This window comes from Antechinus flavipes, chromosome 5, assembly GCF_016432865.1.
Source record: "Antechinus flavipes isolate AdamAnt ecotype Samford, QLD, Australia chromosome 5, AdamAnt_v2, whole genome shotgun sequence".
Taxonomy (NCBI): Eukaryota; Metazoa; Chordata; class Mammalia; order Dasyuromorphia; family Dasyuridae; genus Antechinus; species Antechinus flavipes.
In genome coordinates, this window is record NC_067402.1 from 226,180,362 (window position 1) to 226,199,560 (window position 19,199).

The 19,199-nt window shown below is 37.6% G+C and overlaps 1 protein-coding gene across 1 annotated transcript in view; it reads right to left on the reverse strand.

Annotated features, from left to right (window-relative positions):
* SLC4A8 (solute carrier family 4 member 8) overlaps positions 1-19,199 on the reverse strand; it is a 76,985-nt gene that overhangs the window by 35,808 nt on the left and 21,978 nt on the right. Inside the window, exons 5-11 of the mRNA XM_051963582.1 lie at positions 18,610-18,770; positions 15,803-15,991; positions 15,048-15,139; positions 9,729-9,886; positions 8,806-8,893; positions 7,543-7,689; positions 1,092-1,192 (exon numbers count right to left, since the gene is read on the reverse strand). Coding sequence (XP_051819542.1) covers positions 1,092-1,192; positions 7,543-7,689; positions 8,806-8,893; positions 9,729-9,886; positions 15,048-15,139; positions 15,803-15,991; positions 18,610-18,770 — 936 coding nt within the window. The remainder of the gene's footprint in view (positions 1-1,091; positions 1,193-7,542; positions 7,690-8,805; positions 8,894-9,728; positions 9,887-15,047; positions 15,140-15,802; positions 15,992-18,609; positions 18,771-19,199) is intronic.

The window sequence follows — 19,199 nt, forward strand, 5'->3', positions numbered from 1 at the left end:
CAATCCTTTCTTTCAAATTAGCCAAGTATACTGGTAAAAGATAAAACAACATGATTTGCTATCCATGCTATCCATCCAAAATTTTTAAGAAGGTAAATTTCCCTTTTTTTCAATTTTATCTAAATTAAATGCCTTTATATATTGTATGAAGTACTGAAATAAATACAAAGATAAACCAAACAGCTCTTCAAGGATTTAAAAAGCTATTAGGGAGAAAGCTTTTCTCTGCAGCCTAAGAACATAACATACATGAAAAGCAGGACCTTTTTATTTCCACTGAGGAAAGAGGAAGAAACAATGGGTCTCTATCATGGGAGAGAATTAAATTGGAGACATCAGTCAGAACTTCTAGATTTGGACAGTTGGTCAAAAGAATGTTAACAAAAGAGATTTGAAGAATATTTTTCTGGCCATTCTGAAGAAAAAAATTGTCCCTGGATTAATATGACTGCCAGCCTGCCTAGAATCAAGAAAAAAAGTGGCTCAGGAAGACCCTTACAACCTACTCCAGCTTTGAGATTTTAAGACTATATATTTTATTATTCTATATTTTATATTTCTTTGGTATCTTTTTCAGCACACACTACTGTATATGTATATACTCTTCATACCTGTGTTGAAACCAAAAGCTCTTTAAGATTAAGATTTAAGATAAAGATTTCATCTTTGCAACTACTGTTCATTCCTAGTTATATTAAGTCTATATTTTTTTCTTTTTTTTTTTACTTTTTATTTAATAATTACTTTATATTGACAGAATCCATGTCAGGGTAATATTAAGTCTATATTAAGAAATATAACAAAGATACTATCACAACTTGTCACCCACAAAAGGAAGAAAGGCAGGGTTCAGAAACCTAATTCTTCCATATGGATTCTTTTATACCTACGGTCAGCAAGAATTCTAGTAGTCCAAAATAACATTATTGATGTGTTCACAACACTCTAAGACACTTGTACCCCTTCAAAAATCACTTCAAGTCTGTAAAGACACCCCCATAGAAAATATTAAAGGAAAAGAAGTATTTCCTTTTTAAAAAGAGATTTTTCTCTTGTGGGTAACAACAACCTGGAAACTTTGCAGAACTTACCTGCCCGTACGTTGAAGTTCAGGACCGCTATGGCCACCATGTTGCTCTGGTTCAACATGGCAAATATTTCCATTTGGAACTCCAGGCATCTTCCTTTTTTCCTAATTACAAAATATAATGAATTTCTTTTTTGTTAACAAGGTCAGTTCTTGATTATCCATGCTAATGGAAAAGAAAAATGATGAGGTTAGCTTAAAATAATCTTGAGAATTTAAAAATCCCTTCTTGGGCAAAGATCCCTAACTGTTTACTTGCTGGTTTTTTTTTTTTTTTTACTCAAATGGATATAAAAAAGATTTTTTGTGCAGTCTAGATAGTGAGAAGAGTATGCTGTACTAGGTGGGAAGAAAAGACTAACCTCAGATTTAAAATATTAATAATACCCATACCTGGGGCAGCTAAGTGGTCCAGTAGATAGAGCACTAGCCCTGAAGTCAGGAGGACCTGAGTTCAAATATGACCTCAGACACTTAACACTTCCTAGCTGTGTGACCCTAGGCAAGTCACTTAACCCCAAATGCCTCAGTCAAAAAATAATAATAATAATAATACCCACAACTAACACTGTATACCAAGAAAAGGTTGAAATGGATTCATGATATAAGCATAAAGAACAATAGTTTACCTCTCAGATCTGTGGAGGAGAAAAGAATTTGTGACCAAAGAAGAACTGGAGATCATTATTGATCACAGAACAGATAATTTTGATTATATTAAGTTAAAAAGATTTTGTACAAACAAAACTAAGGCAGACAAGATTAGAAGGAAAGCAATAAATTGGGAAAATATTTTTACATTCAAAGGTTCTGATAAAGGCCTCATTTCTAAAATAATAGAACTGACTCAAATTTATAAGAATTCAAGCCATTCTCCAATTGATAAATGGTCAAAGGATATGAACAGACAATTTTCAGGTGAAGAAATTGAAACTATTTTTAGTCATATGAAAAGGTGTTCCAAATCACTGTTGATCAGAGAAATGCAAATTAAGACAACTCTGAGGTACCACTACACACCTCTCAGATTGGCTAAGATAATGAGGGATGTTGGAAGGGATGTGGGAAAACTGGGGACACTGATCATTGTTGGTGAACTGTGAATGGATTCAGCCATACTGAAGAGCAGTTTGGAACTATGCCCAAAAAGTTATCAAACTCTGCATACCCTTTGATCCAGCAGTATTTCTACTGGGCTTATATCCAAAGAGATACTAAAGAAGGGAAAGAGACCTGTATGTGCAAGAATGTTTGTGACAGCCCTCTTTGTACTGGCCAGAAACTGGAAACTTGAGTGGATGCCCATCAATTGGAGAATGGATGAATAAATTATGGTATATGAATATTATGGAGTATTATTGTTCTGTAAGAAATGACCAACAGGATGATTTCAGAAAGGCCTGGAGAGACCTACATGAACTGATGCTAAGTGAAATGAGCAGAACTAGGAGATCATTATACATGGCAACAACAAGATTATATGACAATCAATTCTGATGGACATGGCCCTCCTCAACAATGAGATGATTCAAACCAGTTCCAATTGTTCAGTGATGAAGAGAATCAGCTACACCCAGAGAGACAACTATGGGAATTGAGTGTGGTTTACAACATAGCATTTTCACTCTTTTTGTTGTTGTTTGCTTACATTTTATTTTGCTTCTTTTTTTTTCTTGTGCAGCACAATAATTATGTAAATATGTATACATATATTGGATTTAACATATATTTCTACCATGTTTAATATATATTGGATGATTTGCCATCTAGGGGAAAAGGGAAAAATTGGAAATACAGGGTTTTACAAAAGCTAATGTTGAAGAATTTTGAAAAATAAAAAGATTTAATTAAAAAATAAAATAAAGCAAAATATTAATAATAACATGAATCATAAAAAAATTAATCTACATGTAAGGGGTTTATTAGAGGAGTTCCCTAAACAACTTGTTGAGCTTATAGGGTAGTGACTATTTTCTTTGGACTTTCATTGACTCTTCCCAAGTAAGTCATGGATATGCCCACTGACAACTTTTTTAGAGACTGGGGGAAATCTATTGGATTGTGCCCTATAATATCTCTCTGAGGATAGATTATGTTCTTAACTGTCATAACTGGAGGGAATCTGATTAGCTTGGGTTGTTATGAATTGTGTGGTGATAAACTAGGTGGCTCAAACTATTGCAAGTCAGAGCCAGTCCTTTGTGCTTAGTCTATTAAAAAAAAGAAGAGGAGGAGAAAGAGGAGAGGAAGAGGAGAAAAAAAAGAAGAGGAGGAAGAGGAGAAGAAGAGGAGGAAAAGGAGGAGAAAGAGGAAGAGGAAGAAGAAGAGGAAAAGCAGGAGGTGGAGAAGAGGAGGAGGAGTCAGTTGAAGAACCAGTTGTCCCCTCTCCTCTACCCTCCACCTACCCTCCCATTCCCTTGTCAGAGAGAGCCTTTAAGAGCTGAGACAGAAGGGAGAATAGCAGAACTAGAAACATAAGGTCCTGGGCCAGGAAAAATCATCCCCATGGCCTCCCCACTGAGATCCACTAATGGCCTCCTTGGGGCACAGCCCACATTGCAGTTACTTGTATTCTCCCCCATGTGGCCTGAGAAGAGAGTTCTTGGACCCTATATTGTTGGCATAAATCTAAAAAGCAGCAGCCATGAAGAGAACTAAGTGGCAAAGTAGAATTCTAGAGTTGGGTGATATCGAGCCCTTTCTAGTGCTCCTGAGAATGCTCTTCTTAAGTAGGAAGGGTCTACATTCAGAGAGTGAGTGAACTCTCTCCTTCACACCATATCCCTTTGCTCTCTTGCTTTGACATCCTTTCCCCTAGTTTTCTTCTCCCTTCTCAGATCCAAAGCAAAGGTTCCTGGATACCAATTTCTTTCAATATATTCAATCAGCTGTCAAATCTTAGTGTTTCTATCTCTACAACATCTGTTACATATGACCCCTTCCTTCTACGTGTTGTGAGGCCTTGTGCCCTTCCACCCCCAAATGGTCTCTAACCAGTTCCACCAAGCAAATCTCCCCCCCAACCCCCTACCTCCACCCCAGCCCACAGCCCAAGAGGTAGTAATCTGTGTAACTTTGTCCTCACCTTTCATCTAAATTTAAATTTCTTATTTTTTCTAGGCCTAGAGCAATGATAACGAGGGAGAGAGGGAGAAGGGAAAAAGTGGTTAACAAAATGGGAGGGTTGTTTTTATCTTAATGATCCTAGTACTCAAGAGAATAGGAGGGCCCTTGCCCCCTCCCTGGGAATCTCTGTGGCCTGGATCCGGGATGAGATCTGGAGGCCAGCATCCAGGCTTGGTTGCCTCTTCTGCATGGAACATATTCATCAATGTTTTTCATTAATTAATTACTTCTTTTTTCCACTGCTCCCAAGAGTTAGAAGTTGACTGTCGTGCAGACAAGGCGTGCAGCCTTTGAAGTAGGACAGAGCAACAGGGAGTGTGGTTGTCAAAAATCAGCTGTCAGGGCAGCCCGAGAGTGGAGAAGAGTTCAGAGACTGGCAGAGATTGGGACTTCTGCTGACCTGCTGAGCTCTAGGGCTGTAGCCTGTGATCCTGAGGCTTGAGCTCGACCCAATTCCTTCTGGGAGTAAGTGGTTTTCAGAAAATCTGGACGGACAACTCAAAGGAGATTTAAAAGAGGCCTAATGGTGAACAAACGCTTCCAAATACAAGAATACTTGGTCAATGTCCTTCTGTTTTTGCCATGTTCAATTGACTATATGATTACAGCGTGCTAAATTTCTCAATCTAGGAGGAGAAGGGGGAATGACTGAAGAAGAGAAGCCCAGAAAGATAAGTTTACAAACTGTACAAGTTGTCTCTAACTTGTCTCTGACTCTGTGTGTCTGTCTTTCTCTGTCTCTGTCTCTGTCTCTCTCTCTGTCTCTCTCTCTCTCTCTCTCTCTTTCTCTCTCTCTCTCTCGCTTTCTCTCTCCTCAGTCTTACAACACCAATCGGCTTTTGGACATTTTGAACTAAATGTCCCATAGGCATCTCAAATTTGCTATGTTCAAAACATAATTCCATTTATCCTCCATTCACTCCCCCTAGAAAACCCATCCCTATTTTGAACATCTTTATTTATGTTGAGAACAACATTAAGCTTCCAGTCAATGAGGTATTCAATTTTTGAGTCATTCTTGACTTCTCACTTTTATCTATCTCACTCAACCAGTCAGCTGACAAATCTACTTCTTCAAAATCCCTCATATACATCTCCTTTCCTCCCCTCATACAACCATTACCCTATTACTTCAGACCCCCTCAATGGCCTCCTATTACATCTCCCTGCCTCAAGCCTCCCCTCATACCAATCTATCCTCTAGTCAGCAGCTAAAAGGAGTTTGCTAAAGAATAGATTTGACCAGACTACTGCTCTTCCACACAGCAATCTCTGCTACTTCCCCATCACTTCTAGGATCAAATATCAACTCTTCTGTTTGATGTGGACACAAAGCTCCCCAGAGACCAACAGGATCCTGCCTTTCCAGGTATCTCCCATTAGTCCTTTCCCTGTCCCCTGGCATCCATACGACATGTCACATTCCTTTTCCATGCCTTTATGTTGCTTGTCCCCCATGCCTAGAAAGAAGTTCCTTTTCATCTCTGCCTCTTAGACTTAGTTTCCTTCAAAATCCTAATGAGAAAATTCAGCTTAATAGAGGGAGACTATTACTATTATTGTTACCACCAGTATTATCACTACACTACTACTTACTACTACTACCACTACTACTTCCTACCACCTACCTTTCCTACTACTACAACTACTACCTTTACTATTACTACTACTATTACCATTATTACCATCATCACTACTACTACTATTACTACCAGTACTACCACCCCAACCAACTACTTCTATCACTACCAACCTTAGCTTTATATATATATATATAATATATATATATTGCTTTTATATTTTATCTACAAATATGGATGTACACACACATACCTATATATATATTTCATTTGATCCTCACAAAAACTCCATGATGTAGGTACTATTATCCTCATTTTACAGATTAGGAAATAGATTGAGAGAAGTTAACTGACTTGCCCTGGCTCTCACAGGTTATTATCCCAGTTGGATGTCTTCAATCTGGGAAGAGTTCCAGGAGGAGATGAATTCTCAGCACATTATTAAAAGGGAAAACAGAGACATGAAAGTAGCCTGGGAATGAGCAACCTCTTCACCTCTGCTACTCAGATTCCGTGACTTTTGCTTTTCCACAAAGCACATCTCACGCACCACCTTTCACAAAACTTTTCTTGATTCCTCCTAATGTTGATGATACCTCTTCTACTACCACCACAAATTACCTTGTTTAAAAAAAAAGTTTTTTTTAAATACATGTGTATTTATAATAGATTATATAGAGTCTTAAGTAGTCATATGTAATACATAAGCTCTTTGAGGGCAAGGAGTTTCCTTTTTGTCATTTTTCCCCATGTTTTTAACACAGTGCTTGGCCCATGGCAGGTATTTAATAAATAAATACTTGTTGGCTGACTGATTATATAGATTGTAGACTTCTTATTTTAATATTTTGAGAAATATTCCATGTCACTTCCTCAATCAGGGGTTTTTAATCTGGGATAGATTTCAGAGTTTTTGTAAACTTGGAAGGGGAAAAATACATCTTTATTTCAATATAAATGATTTCCTTTGTAATTCTATTTATTTTATTTTGTGAACTTAAAAATCTTATTTAGAGGAGAGGCCATAAACATTCCCAGACTCCCAAGTGATCAGTGATACAAACTAAAGATTCCCTGACTAGATTAATTCTGGACCTGAGCAGTAAGTTATGTTTAGACATCCTTCTCTTTTCTTTCCTTATTTAACTCTGAGCATCATAGGAAAAAAGAAAAAGAAAGTGGGTCAAGAAGGGCAAGGAATATAATGCAAGCAGAAATAAAGGATCCATAATTGGAGAATTAGAGTAATGAAACAAAGATAGATGTCAATCTAATTGTGGGCTATTTTATGTAGTCTTCTGTAGTGGTTGTGGATCCTCCCTTCCACATTAGAATTATGAGACAAATATGCTTCTTATCTCTATTCATTTTGTTCTGTGGCCTCTGCGTGTGCTATTTTCAACCACAATACCCATCTCATTCCCTTTGGATTATTTCACATCTCCCTTCAAAAATTTAACTCAAAATTCACCTCCCCCAGAAGCCTTTCCTTAATGACTCTACCCATTTAAGAGCACTCAACTAATCTGTAATTTCTTAGAAATTATATTGGTAATGTATTCATTTATTCCAACTGTATTATTTTTGTAGGTGTTTCTGTATTTTTCACATATGCATATTCTGTCTCCTTACTTAAGTTATGAATCCCCCTCAAAACAGGAACTATGTCTTTTATTATTTATCCATTCATAATACCCTGTATAATGCTTTATACTCAATAAATAAAGTGGTTTGCATAATGCACATTACCTGGGAAGGAACATTTTTTGGTGGTTCAATTCTAATCGATGGGTCCCATTCACCTGGAGGTAACACAGTCACTTGGTCCAGGAACTCATCAATCCCAGCTAAGAGGTCATCTCGCTCCTTTGCCTTATAAGCTACATCATGAAAAATCTATGGAGAAGAGATGACTTAGGAAGACTGCAGAGAATTTTCCTGAAGAAAAACAGTTATCACTGAATGCTGGAAAAACTACAGCTTCTTGATTTTTATCTTAGTGACAGAAGCCTGAAATGCAGATAACTCAGAGAGAACTGTCAGAGAATGTGGGAGGGAGGAAAGCCCAAAGGAATCATAATTTCTTATGGTGAAAATAGACTGGGATCAAGGGAACTTTAATAATGGTCATCTTAAGTACATGAAAGGATATACATTTCTGCGGAGCACCAAACAAAAGGATTAAAATGAGAAATAAAGAAAAGCTTCCTGGATTACACTTCAGAATGAGTTGAAAAATGAGGCTCAAGATTTATGTTTGATATCCATCTATACATTGTTTTGTTTTTTAACCAAGAGTTGATAAAGCAGAACTCCTCACACATTTGTGCCAGCATTCTTTTTAAGAGCTGTGCACTGGGGTGAGCTAGTTCAACAATCAGGCAGTCCCAGAGAACCCATGTCATGATATTGTCACTTTGAGGCAAATGTCACAACGCTCCTCACAATCACATCCTTACTTTCAAAAGCTGTTTTACTTATATATGGATATTATGGCTTCTATTCTGCTTATCCATACCAATACTGCTCTCCCCATCTTCACTCCCCTTCTCTGTGAGTGCTGCCAAGCCATTACTCTGTGGGAAGAGCTTAGAGATCTGAGGCATGAGGGCTAGGGATGAGAAGGAGAAATATCTACCAAGTGGAGATTTTTTATTAGTGCATGGACAAGCATAGCTTTAGACACATAAAAAAAAAGTGGTTGGAAAGGAATAATGCATCTCCCCACCTCAAATAGATCTATAATGGACAACCAGAAAGAATTGTGCAATCACTGGGAAGAAAAGACACCCCAACCTGTCTTCTCTATTTAGGTACCCCACATAACACAACAATCATCCTAGAAAGATTTGTCACTATTTACGTTGACTTTCTTCACAGAGAGAGAGAATAAGGGGAATAAGGAGAAATAAGGGAGGGGAGCATAGAGAGAGAGAGAACACACAATCAAAGGGGAAAAAAGATACATGAGAAACACAAGAGTTATGAACATCATCTCAAGTTTTATCATACCTCATCTGTCATGATGGTAGCCATGGATCTGCCAATCTCATGATACTGTTGACCTTTTCCTACTGGTCCTAGCAAGATAAATAAGAACCTGATAACAGAGAGAGAGAAAAGGCTATTACGAAGCATCAGTGTATCAGATTTCATTCCTCTCCAATGAATCTAAAAAGACAAACATTATTACCAAACTTTAAGTATGCACCTTCAGCAGATATACTGTTAATGTGTCAATATCACTTTCTTTAACCTTGATAAACTTTCAACCTGGATATTTCAATACTCATTAAAACTATTACTGTTGTTGACATTTAATAATGTGGCTATAATTGTATGCCCTTTCCACAGAGACAAAAATCCTTGCTTTGGAAAAGAGATTTCTTTCCTAAAGATCACTTTTTACATGTAATACAGATGTAATTCCATCTGAATTTCATTCATTGCTCTTATAAAACAAATGGAAGAAGAATCTAAAATTATGAAACTCCTTAAGATGATATGAAGACAGTTTTAGACATTTGAATACATTTTACAACAAAATAAATTCTAAGTTAAGTATATAATTTACCATAATCAAATAATTCAGCCCCTCTTTGTCAGGGGGGGTACTTGGAAAGCAGGAAATGTATTCCAAAACTATACCTGAAACATTTCCAACATAATGGAACCTAGTTAATTATTCAGTACTATACTACGAAGAGTTTATTCTTCATCAGCACAGTGCTTAATCAAACAGTTTTCTCAGGACTCTGATAATCTCTCCATAGCATATAGACTTCTCAAGATTCTCTGATCCTAGATATCTTAGTATTAAGTAGGTTCTCTTACTAGGATTCAAGAAGACTAGATTTTTTAATTTAAATTTAATTATAGTAAATAGAGTAAAAAAAATAAGTACAGTAAATTACTGTACATATTTCTGTCTTTACCTTGTGGGTATTGGTACTTCTGTGAGGCCTGAGAGAAGAACAGCAGGTGACAGCCTTACAAAGGCCACAATCGGATGGTCCAGGATATCTACTTCTCCAACCAAGACATTGGAGGCTTCTGCCCCAATAGGTATTTTCTTCATAAAATGAAGGTCCACCTACAAGTCCAAAATAAGTTGAAAACACTGTAGCTCCCATTAGGTCTATTCTCTCAATTTGGCACTCTCGGATTTACAGAACTGGGGCATGGTGGTATAGAGGTAGTGACTGTTCCCTTAGGTTCCAAAGTACCTGGCAGGTTTGCACCTAAAATCACAGCTCTCCAAAGATGTGCTGAGGCAGCCAGTAGATAAAATTAACTCAAAGCACTTACTAATATGTCATAGTCAAAAGAGCAGCCATGCAATATTTTCCCAATAAACATAGGACATACTTCATCACACACACACCCCATCCATCACAGGATCCCAGAAGGGTGAGGTCTTTCCTTGCCTCTCAGCAGACCAGAGCACCTAGCACTGACTGCCCACTGTTCCTCTATGGCTAGAGGTGATGCTTAGAGCTACTGAGCTTTCCTGTAGTACACCCTTAGAATTATTTTCATCAGAAACTTATTGAATTATTTATTATAATGAAGAAGGACATGAGAGGGGGTAAATAGCACATTTGTGATGTTCAGTACCTGAAGCGCTGGGCCCAGAGTCAAAGAGATCTGAATTCCAATTCAGCTTTGGACCCTAATAAGCTGTGAGTCTGGGTCTCTTTAACCTCTTTCTGCCTCATTTTCCTCATAAAAACAAGCATAATAATAGCACCTATCTACCAGAGTTGTTGTAAAACAAAATAAATAATATTGTAAAATATTTTGCAAACTTTAAAGTACGATTTAACAAGGCTGTACTGGTAAATTTTTAATAACTGGCTTACTTAAAACAACTTATTGACAATGTACTATTTAATTTAGTTTTTGTTATTAACATTTTCTCCACCACTTTTTTAACTCTAGACAATCAACAAAACCATCAATCAAGCCCTGAGTTGGAGCATTAGCTAATTTCCATGGTATAAACTTTCACCCTGAAAATTGAACCAAACCATTTAAAGTTGGTTCCAACACATACCCTGAACAATATCTAAATGTTGGTTATTATTATTTGTACTAATGTACATATTAAAGAAAAGGAGAAAAGAAAAAGAAAAATATAGGGGGTTCCTTAACCTAAATAAATATGATAAAGATATACACAGGGCACTTTAAAAAAAAATAGTGGTGTGGGGTAGTGTGTCTATTAGGAAAACATTAAAAGTTACTTTGAAGTAAGTTCAAAAAGATGGTATGAAAACACATTTTAAAAATAAATGCTTTGAGTTCACATTCCCCTCAACTTTGAAACATCTCCTTTCAAGGCACCCTAAACTTGTATCTGTTAAAAACATTTAGCTGCACAAAGACATTAGTGGAGGCCAAACATAGGATCAAGAAGACAATTGTGTCTCCTGACTGCTAGGGCAGAGTTTTTTCCACCAAACCACAGATATGCATTTTGTTTCAAAAAGTCAATTATAAAAGTATAGGTGACTTTACTTAATAGCATTTCAGAGGAGAAGCCTAAAAGTTTTAGTTCATCAAAAGTTCAAAATGAGCCAACTGCTTAAAAAAATTTTTTTAATTAAAATGATCAGTATTATGTATATTAAATCCAAGTCGAGGGAGAGAAGAGAGGAAGAAAATAAATATTTATTAAGCATCTACTATGTGCCAAGTATTGTGTTAAGTGCTTCATAAAGATTATTTCATTTGATCCACACAACAATCCAGGGAGGTGATCACGTTACTGTATTTGGCATGGGAGAATCTGGAATTTTGAGTACAATTCTGGACAGCATACTTTATTTTTTTTATTATAGCTTTTTATTTACAAGATATATGCATGGGTAATTTTACAGCATTGACAATTGCCAAACCTTTTGTTCCAATTTTTCCCCTCTTTCCCCCAATTCCTTCCCCCAGAAGGCAGGTAGACCAATACATGTTAAATATGTTAAAGTATAAATTAAATACAAGTATACATTAGACAGCATACTTTCAAAGAGATTGGCAGAATAAGGAAGCAGAAGAGAGCTACTACAATGGGGAGAGGTCTAGAAATCATGTTACATGAGGAAGATGTGAGGGAGTTTGAAGAGAGTCAGCCTGAAGAAAACTTAAAGCCATACAGTGTCTCTCCTCCAATTTCAGGAGGCTGACCAAATGGAAGCAAGAGAAGATTAATTATTCTGTGTAGCTCTAGAGGACAGACTGGGAACCAAAGGGTAGAGGTGACTGAGAAGCAGATTTAAGGTTGAAGGAAAAATAATTACAGCTGTCCTCACTAGCTTTTTGTCAGTGAATATATCCCAGCTGAATTTGTATATAATACATTATTTACTGCTGGAATAGGAAGCAAAAAAGGGGGAATTCTTGGGAGTTCCTTAGCTTACATAAATACCAGATTAAAGAGGAAAGGAGGACATATCTATCAGTGGTTGCAACAGAAAAATAAAAGTCTGCTTCAGAAAAGACTTGTCAGGTCCTCTCCTATTTCAAGATTCAATGACTGAATTTCCTAAAAAAGCTTGAGGTTTTTTTTGGGGGGGTTAATTACCATAGTTGCAGTAAATCCATCTTCTTTAAAGTGTTTACTAATTGGCCATAATGGGTTATTTTTCATAATTATTTTTTTTATTTTAAATTTTGATAAGCTAGCTGTGTGACTCTGGGCAAGTCACTTAATCCCAATTGCCTCAGCCAAAAAAAAAAAAAATTGATAAGGATTTAGGTCTAATTGATGTTCATCATATGCCTTATCTTTTTTTTTTTTTCAGAATACTATGGAAAGCCTGACAATAACAAAAATAACTCTTAGTCAAATCCAACATCCATGTTAGGAAGAGAGGATTGACCATAACTTCAAGTAAGAAAACGGCGACTGGAGCAGTATGTAGTGAGGACTCTGAGTGCCCCAAGATTGCTACAGCAGATGTGAAAGTCTGGTAGAAGACCTGAAACACTGGCTAGGTGGGCTCTAGGAATTCGGAATAAAGTTGTGGTTAGGATTCTAAGAGACAGAAGGCTTTAGGCTGGTCCCACTCAAAGATTCTCTTAACATTCATCTTGGTTTGGAAGTGAGTGAGTGGTCTACTTTGGAGTTCTCCTCACTGAAAGGCAGGTATCACAAAATAGTATTACCCTCATCTGACTGATGAGGAAACAGGCTTTTGAGAAATGCTTTGCCTGTGGTTATACAGCTAAAAGTATGACATAGGATCTGAACTTCTTGATCTCCTAACTGCAAAGCGTGTACTCTTTCATACAGAATATTTCAAACTCCTATCAAGTTTCCCTCTTGGCCACAACCCAAGGCATTATTGTTCTACTGATGACAGCCACCCAAAATGTAAGCCCAGGGCCTTAAATTAGGCTGTATTAAGCACCTACTCTATATAAAACACTGTGCTAAGTGAGAGGAATACAAATAGATATGTGAAACAGTCCCTCATATGAAAGAGCTCACATTCTATCAAGGGAAGCAAATTCACTTATGCCAGGTAGTCTTTAGAGTAAAGAAGCAAAGCATATGGTCATGCTTCTTATAAAGTAATAACTTATAGCTGCTGTTTGGCTTTTGTTGGGGGGATGGCCCCTTCTCCATAAAAGTCCTGCTGGCCAGGAGAACTGGGAAAAACATAACTAGGAGTCAGAAGAATGGGAGAGGGGGTTACTGCTATTTCCAGGACTCCTGTGCCCCTCGGCTTGTCAGTCAGCAGTCAGCAGATGTTTGTGGGGAGATGAAGCAGGGGCCCCCTGCTCCATAATAATTACTCCCTTCAATTTTGGTGATGATGATGGGTGGTTTGGAGAGGGCTAGTCTGCCCAAGGCTTTGAGGCTCGAGGTCCTAAGCTGTCTCATTAGGGTCTTTGAAGAGTTAGCTTTGCCAACTAAGGTTTGAAGGGGGGGAAGCATTCTCTTGGACCCAAGGTTCATGAACTTGAATTTTTTAGTACTTTGATAACTGCATTTCAAAATAATTGTTTTTCTTTGCAATCATCAGTATTTTATTTTAGGCTATCAAAATGTGGCCCTGAAAAGAGGTCCATGGGTTTCCCCACCCAGCCAAAGAGGTCTAGCACACAAAAGAAACAAACACCCTGTTTTAAACTGATGCCAAGTGAAGGATTCACTGGAAAAACTTTCCACCACGAACTAGTTTTTGGAGAGTTAGGAAGATGAAAGTTTTGTCATAGCACTCATTGGAAGAAAGGCAATTGTGAGTAATCAGAAGTCCTGCAAAAATCTGGGTGTCAAATTGTAGTGTCAGAAATTCACTTCCCAACAAGGCTGGAAAGGGAATGCACTAATTTGTCACTAGTAAGCCTATAATTCTAAGTAATTAATTAGGGCTAAGTATTGATCAAACTCATAGAAATATTTTTGAAAACCTACCAGAGAGACAGAGAGGTATAGTAGAAAGACACTGAGACTGGGAGACTGAAACTTGGGGTATTCAGTGGGCAAGTTAATAAACTCTCAGAGCCTCTGTTTCCTTTTCTAAAAATGTGATTATAGATTCACAGACATAGCATTAGGCAGAACTTAAAGATCATCTAGTCTACTCCTCTATATAATTCTCTGAGGCCAGAGAATGTAAGTGACTTTTCTATTACTACATAGCTAAGAAGTGGTTGAAGGAAGATTTGAACTCAGGCTATCCAGAAAAGTCTAGTGCTTTTCACTATGTCATGATGACTCCTACATCGTAATAATTTTTATACTATCAACACACATAATGCTTGTGTTTAAATGAGAAAAGTATGAAGTGAGGAAATGAGGAAAGTGGAGGAAGTACTTTTGCAAAACTTTTAAAGCACTACACCAATGGGAATTGTTCTTTTGCCCAGTCTCTCACATTTTTACCAACCAACCCAATTTTCTTTTTTCTTTACCCATATTTTCCAGGACAAAATAGGCAATGACAAAATATGAGCAACAAAACTTGAACTCAGAATGTTTCCTAATCTTAAATAAGATGTTTAAAGCTCAGAATAAATTTCTCATAAATCTGGGACTATACCAATTTATACAATTTAGTTGGTGATGTGACTACAACTCAGAATTATGAGGAGGAACATAGTCCTCCTTTTCTGAAAAAAAGCAGGTTTTATAGAGATATTCCTCACACTGTTAAAATTATTCTCAGTCCCCTTAAAAACAATGCCTCTTGGACCAATATACCAATATAATTTTAATTTCATGGTGAGGGGAGGGGTTTTCCACTAACCTTACTTAAATCCACGGGACTATGTTCACAATTTACTCCATTTTTAACTTCAAGATTTGTAGTAGGAACAGACTGAGGAGACACTGTTTGACCTGTGGGAGGAAAAAAAATCTGTTTCTTCCCTTCATCATCTTTGCCCACCCAACCACCACCAGAGAGAATATACTAACTTCTTACCAATATTGTACCTCAGAAGGTTAACAGGGTCTGTGATGTTTGGACCCATGCAAGCTTAGTTCTTTGTGTAGGGCTGATCAGGGTTCTTCATACCTGCCTCTCTCCCTTGCAAACAGACTTCTAACTCCTTCTTTTGCCAAGGGAACCAAAACAACATCTGGACATAGTATACCTGAATTCAAATCCTTCCTCAGATATTTACCAACTATGTGATCATAAACAAGTTATTTAGCCTCTCTTAGTTTCATCTATAAAATAGAGATTATAACAGCACCTAACCCTTTTTTTGCCCTTTTTTTGAGTATTCCTTTCACTTGGAACAGTGCCTGGTGCATGATAGACATGTTTATTGACTTGCCTTACAGGGTTGTTGTGAGGATTAAATGAGGTAAAATATGCAAAGCATTTTGAAACTCTTAAAGCACTATTCAAAATAGCAGAGGCGTTCTATTGTGCATCACAATTTACTGCACACTATCCAGACTATGGTTCCTGACTCTGAGGAATTTATTATCTACCAGCAGATTGTCTCATTGGTACAAATGTAGAGCAGAAGGGTCCATCCCTCCAAATCTTACCATTTTTGTCCAAAGAATTTGGGTCTGATTGCTTTTTGCCAACCTCAGCAAAAGAACGCACAATGGGAATAAGATTATTTCTTTTCTTCTCATTCTGATGATGATGCTTCTTGAGAAGAGCTTCCCGCACTTTAACTCGCATAGTCTCATTTAGGTCACTGGACAATTCCTGCTGGTCGAGGATCAGATCTGAAAAGCAATATCTACTTGTCCAATAGCTCAAACAAAAAGTCAACCCCTCCAAAGGAGACAGGAAGAGGTTTCAGAGGAGATTACTGAAAATGGAGCTATAGTATCAAGCCATTAGATAGTAGGAATAGTTATTGGTGAGATATTTGAATAGGGTAAACCAGCCTCCTTCTCCTGTACAAGCTTTTCATGTTGTTGGGAAAGAAAAAATATCAAATTCCAAATCAATTTCTGATGGTAGTGGTCCCTGATGAAGTGAGGACTCCATTTTGCAGAAGAAGGGGGGAAATTTTAAGAAAAGGTGAGATTAGCTATAAAAGTATCCAAAAATATAGGTCAAATAGCTAATTGGCCATTTATTTCTATCAAGGCATGAACAGGGCTGAGGAGGGAAAACACAAATAATTATTAACAGTTCTGCTAATATGAGTTAATGTATCATGATAGGATAATGTAACATGAAAACCAGACTGCAACCTAGGGAACCGTGATTCTTGCTCCCAGCTCTGTTAACCTGTTGACCCCTCACATCTTGGGGCCTCAGTTTTCTGAACTATAAAATGAGCAAGTTGGAGTAGCTCTAACTTTCCGAGACTTGCGAATTCTCAATCACTGAAACATAAAATTGGTTATTTTATGTTAGAAGAGACTTCTGAAGCCATACAGGCCACCTCAAAAACAAAAAAAAAATCCCTTTTATAACATACTAAACAGGCAGTCTTCTGGCTTCTGCTTGAAGAAGTCACCATCCTCACTATCTCTCAAGGCAGCCTAGTTCCACTTTTAGAAAGTGCTATTTATTAGGGAGCTTCTGTGAACTCCAGCCTCTCTCAGGCTTCTTTAGAGTTTAGCTCTGCTGCTCCTAGCTCTGTCCAAACTTGACAAATGGAATCCTTCCTTCATATGATAGCTCTTTAAATATTGGACCTAGCTGCCATGCTTCCCCTGAGTCTTCTCTTTAAGTCAAATAGTCCCTGTTCCTTTGCCTGGTCTGGGTCCCTAAAAAGAACCCTTCACATAGGCCCTTCACATCCTGGGGTATCCTCCTCTAGATCCTGTTATGACCCAGAATTTGATACAAGGTGATAACTCACTGGAATTGATGGAAGCAATGCTTGTGTGCTTGGGTTTGCACCTTTGAGAGTTCGCACATTAGCTCACACACATTAGTTCACACTTTTGGGAGATTTACAAGTCAGCATTCAGTATGAGATTTACGAATTCACACTTCCCATAATCCCACTCTCGGAGGAGGAGTCAACCTTTGAGTTTATACCTCTAAAAGAGCATAAAAGGAGCTTCAGTCAGTCAATCAGTCAGTCAGTTAGGAAGATTGCCAGGAGTCGGAGTTGAGCTAGAGGCAGAAGCTGGCAGAGGCAAAAGACTTAGCAATAAGAGCTCTCGGAACCAAAAAAAGCTCAAGTCTATCAGTTCGGGAGATTGGCAAGCAGAACAGGCAGAACGAAGGATTCGGAGGAGTAGAACCAAGATTCAGAGGGAGCTGGAGGCAACAAAGGACAAGTTTCAAGAGCTCTTGGAACCAAGGAAGGAGAGAGGCCTCTAAGAAAGCTACCCAGGCCTTAGGAAAGAGACAAGACTTGGAAGAAGAAAATAAACGTTTGGATTCTATCAGCTGGCTATATTTGGAGTGATTATTACTTGGAACAGAAACTAAGGCTGCCTCCAGACAACCTGCTCCCTGGAGAATGATCATATTATTAAAAAAGAAGAGAACACCACAAGATTCCTTCCAGCTTCTCAATGTTCTTCAAAAACCATGATACCTAAAACCAACCACAAGACTCTAGAAGAGTCTGATGAGGTTAATGAATACCCTGGGACAATTACCTCTCTATCCCTGGCAGCTGCACCCTTCTTATTCAGCCCAAGATCCCTTTAGCTTTGCTGATTGCTACAAAAACTGCAGACATATTGATTTAATAAAAAGGAGATTTGGAAATTCTCTATAGATTGAAATACCTTAAGTATTTTCTAACCCCAACTGATAAACATGTAAAAGAATGTCGATAAGGAATGTACAATATTCTCTAAGTATACAGACCATGATACTTTGGTTGGTAAATTCCTTTATGGAAAAAATAGCCTGTTTTATGAAGTATAGTTAATTCTTAACATAAAATAAATGGTTAATTTACTGTCAACAACCTAAAGAATTTCTTCACCTTAAAATAAAGACCAAAATAGAAGAAGATGATGACAAAAAAAGGAAGATACCAGATTCCAGAGGAACCATGATGAAACATACCACCGGCTACTTACAGAGAACTGATGTCAGAGTCCATTGGACTCAATTCATTTTACATAACCATACATATTTTGTACACTCACCTTAGACAATTACTACCCAGTATCAGGTGTTTTCATTACTCAATGTGTCTGAAGTGACAATGTGCCCTAGACCCTCCCCCCAGCTGTTTCCTTTGCTTCTCATTTTCTGCCCATCCCCAAATTCCATCCTTTTGGCTGGGCAAGTGCCAGAAGCAGTAAAAAGGTGAGATAATTTTAAAAATGCAAAAGAGTATACAGGCCAATAGAAAGTCAATGGGTAGGAAACCGAGATTGGGTTCTAACCCTGGTTTGTTCTGAAATCCCCCTACCTGAAATTTCTTCAATACTGTTTGCTCTCATGTCCAGGAGGACTGTTCCATTAATGAGGCAGCTTCTCAGCTCAAACAGACTATGTAATGAAAGAGTGGCCACGTAAGGCTTGCTCCAACGTTCTCCTCCATCTTCTACATCTTCTTCAAACTTCAACCACCTAAAAGTGTTATTTTATAAACATCAAAAATAGGAGAGTAAGCTTCAAGGCGAAGTTTGTTACAAACAAGTCAAAAAAAAAAAATACAGAAAAGGCCTAGATGATTACATTTGAGCACACTGAGTTCTAATTCACATCTTTTGAGCTCTTTTAGAAGGTCCATAAATCCATGCTGGTGATTTTAATAAATTCATGAAATAGACTGAAGAATGAAAATTATTGTGTTTCCTCTTGACTTTAAGACTACTGGCCCTGTCGAGTTTCAATATAAAATGCATATTGGAGTCAAAGAGTATAGAAAGTAGCACTGGTTGATTCAAGGGCAATTTGGAGAGTTAGAAGGGATAGGACAAAGAAGGAAGAATGTCTTATAGGGGAATATAGAAAAGCTAAGAAACTCTTAGTACTGGGCTGATTTAGTAATACAAA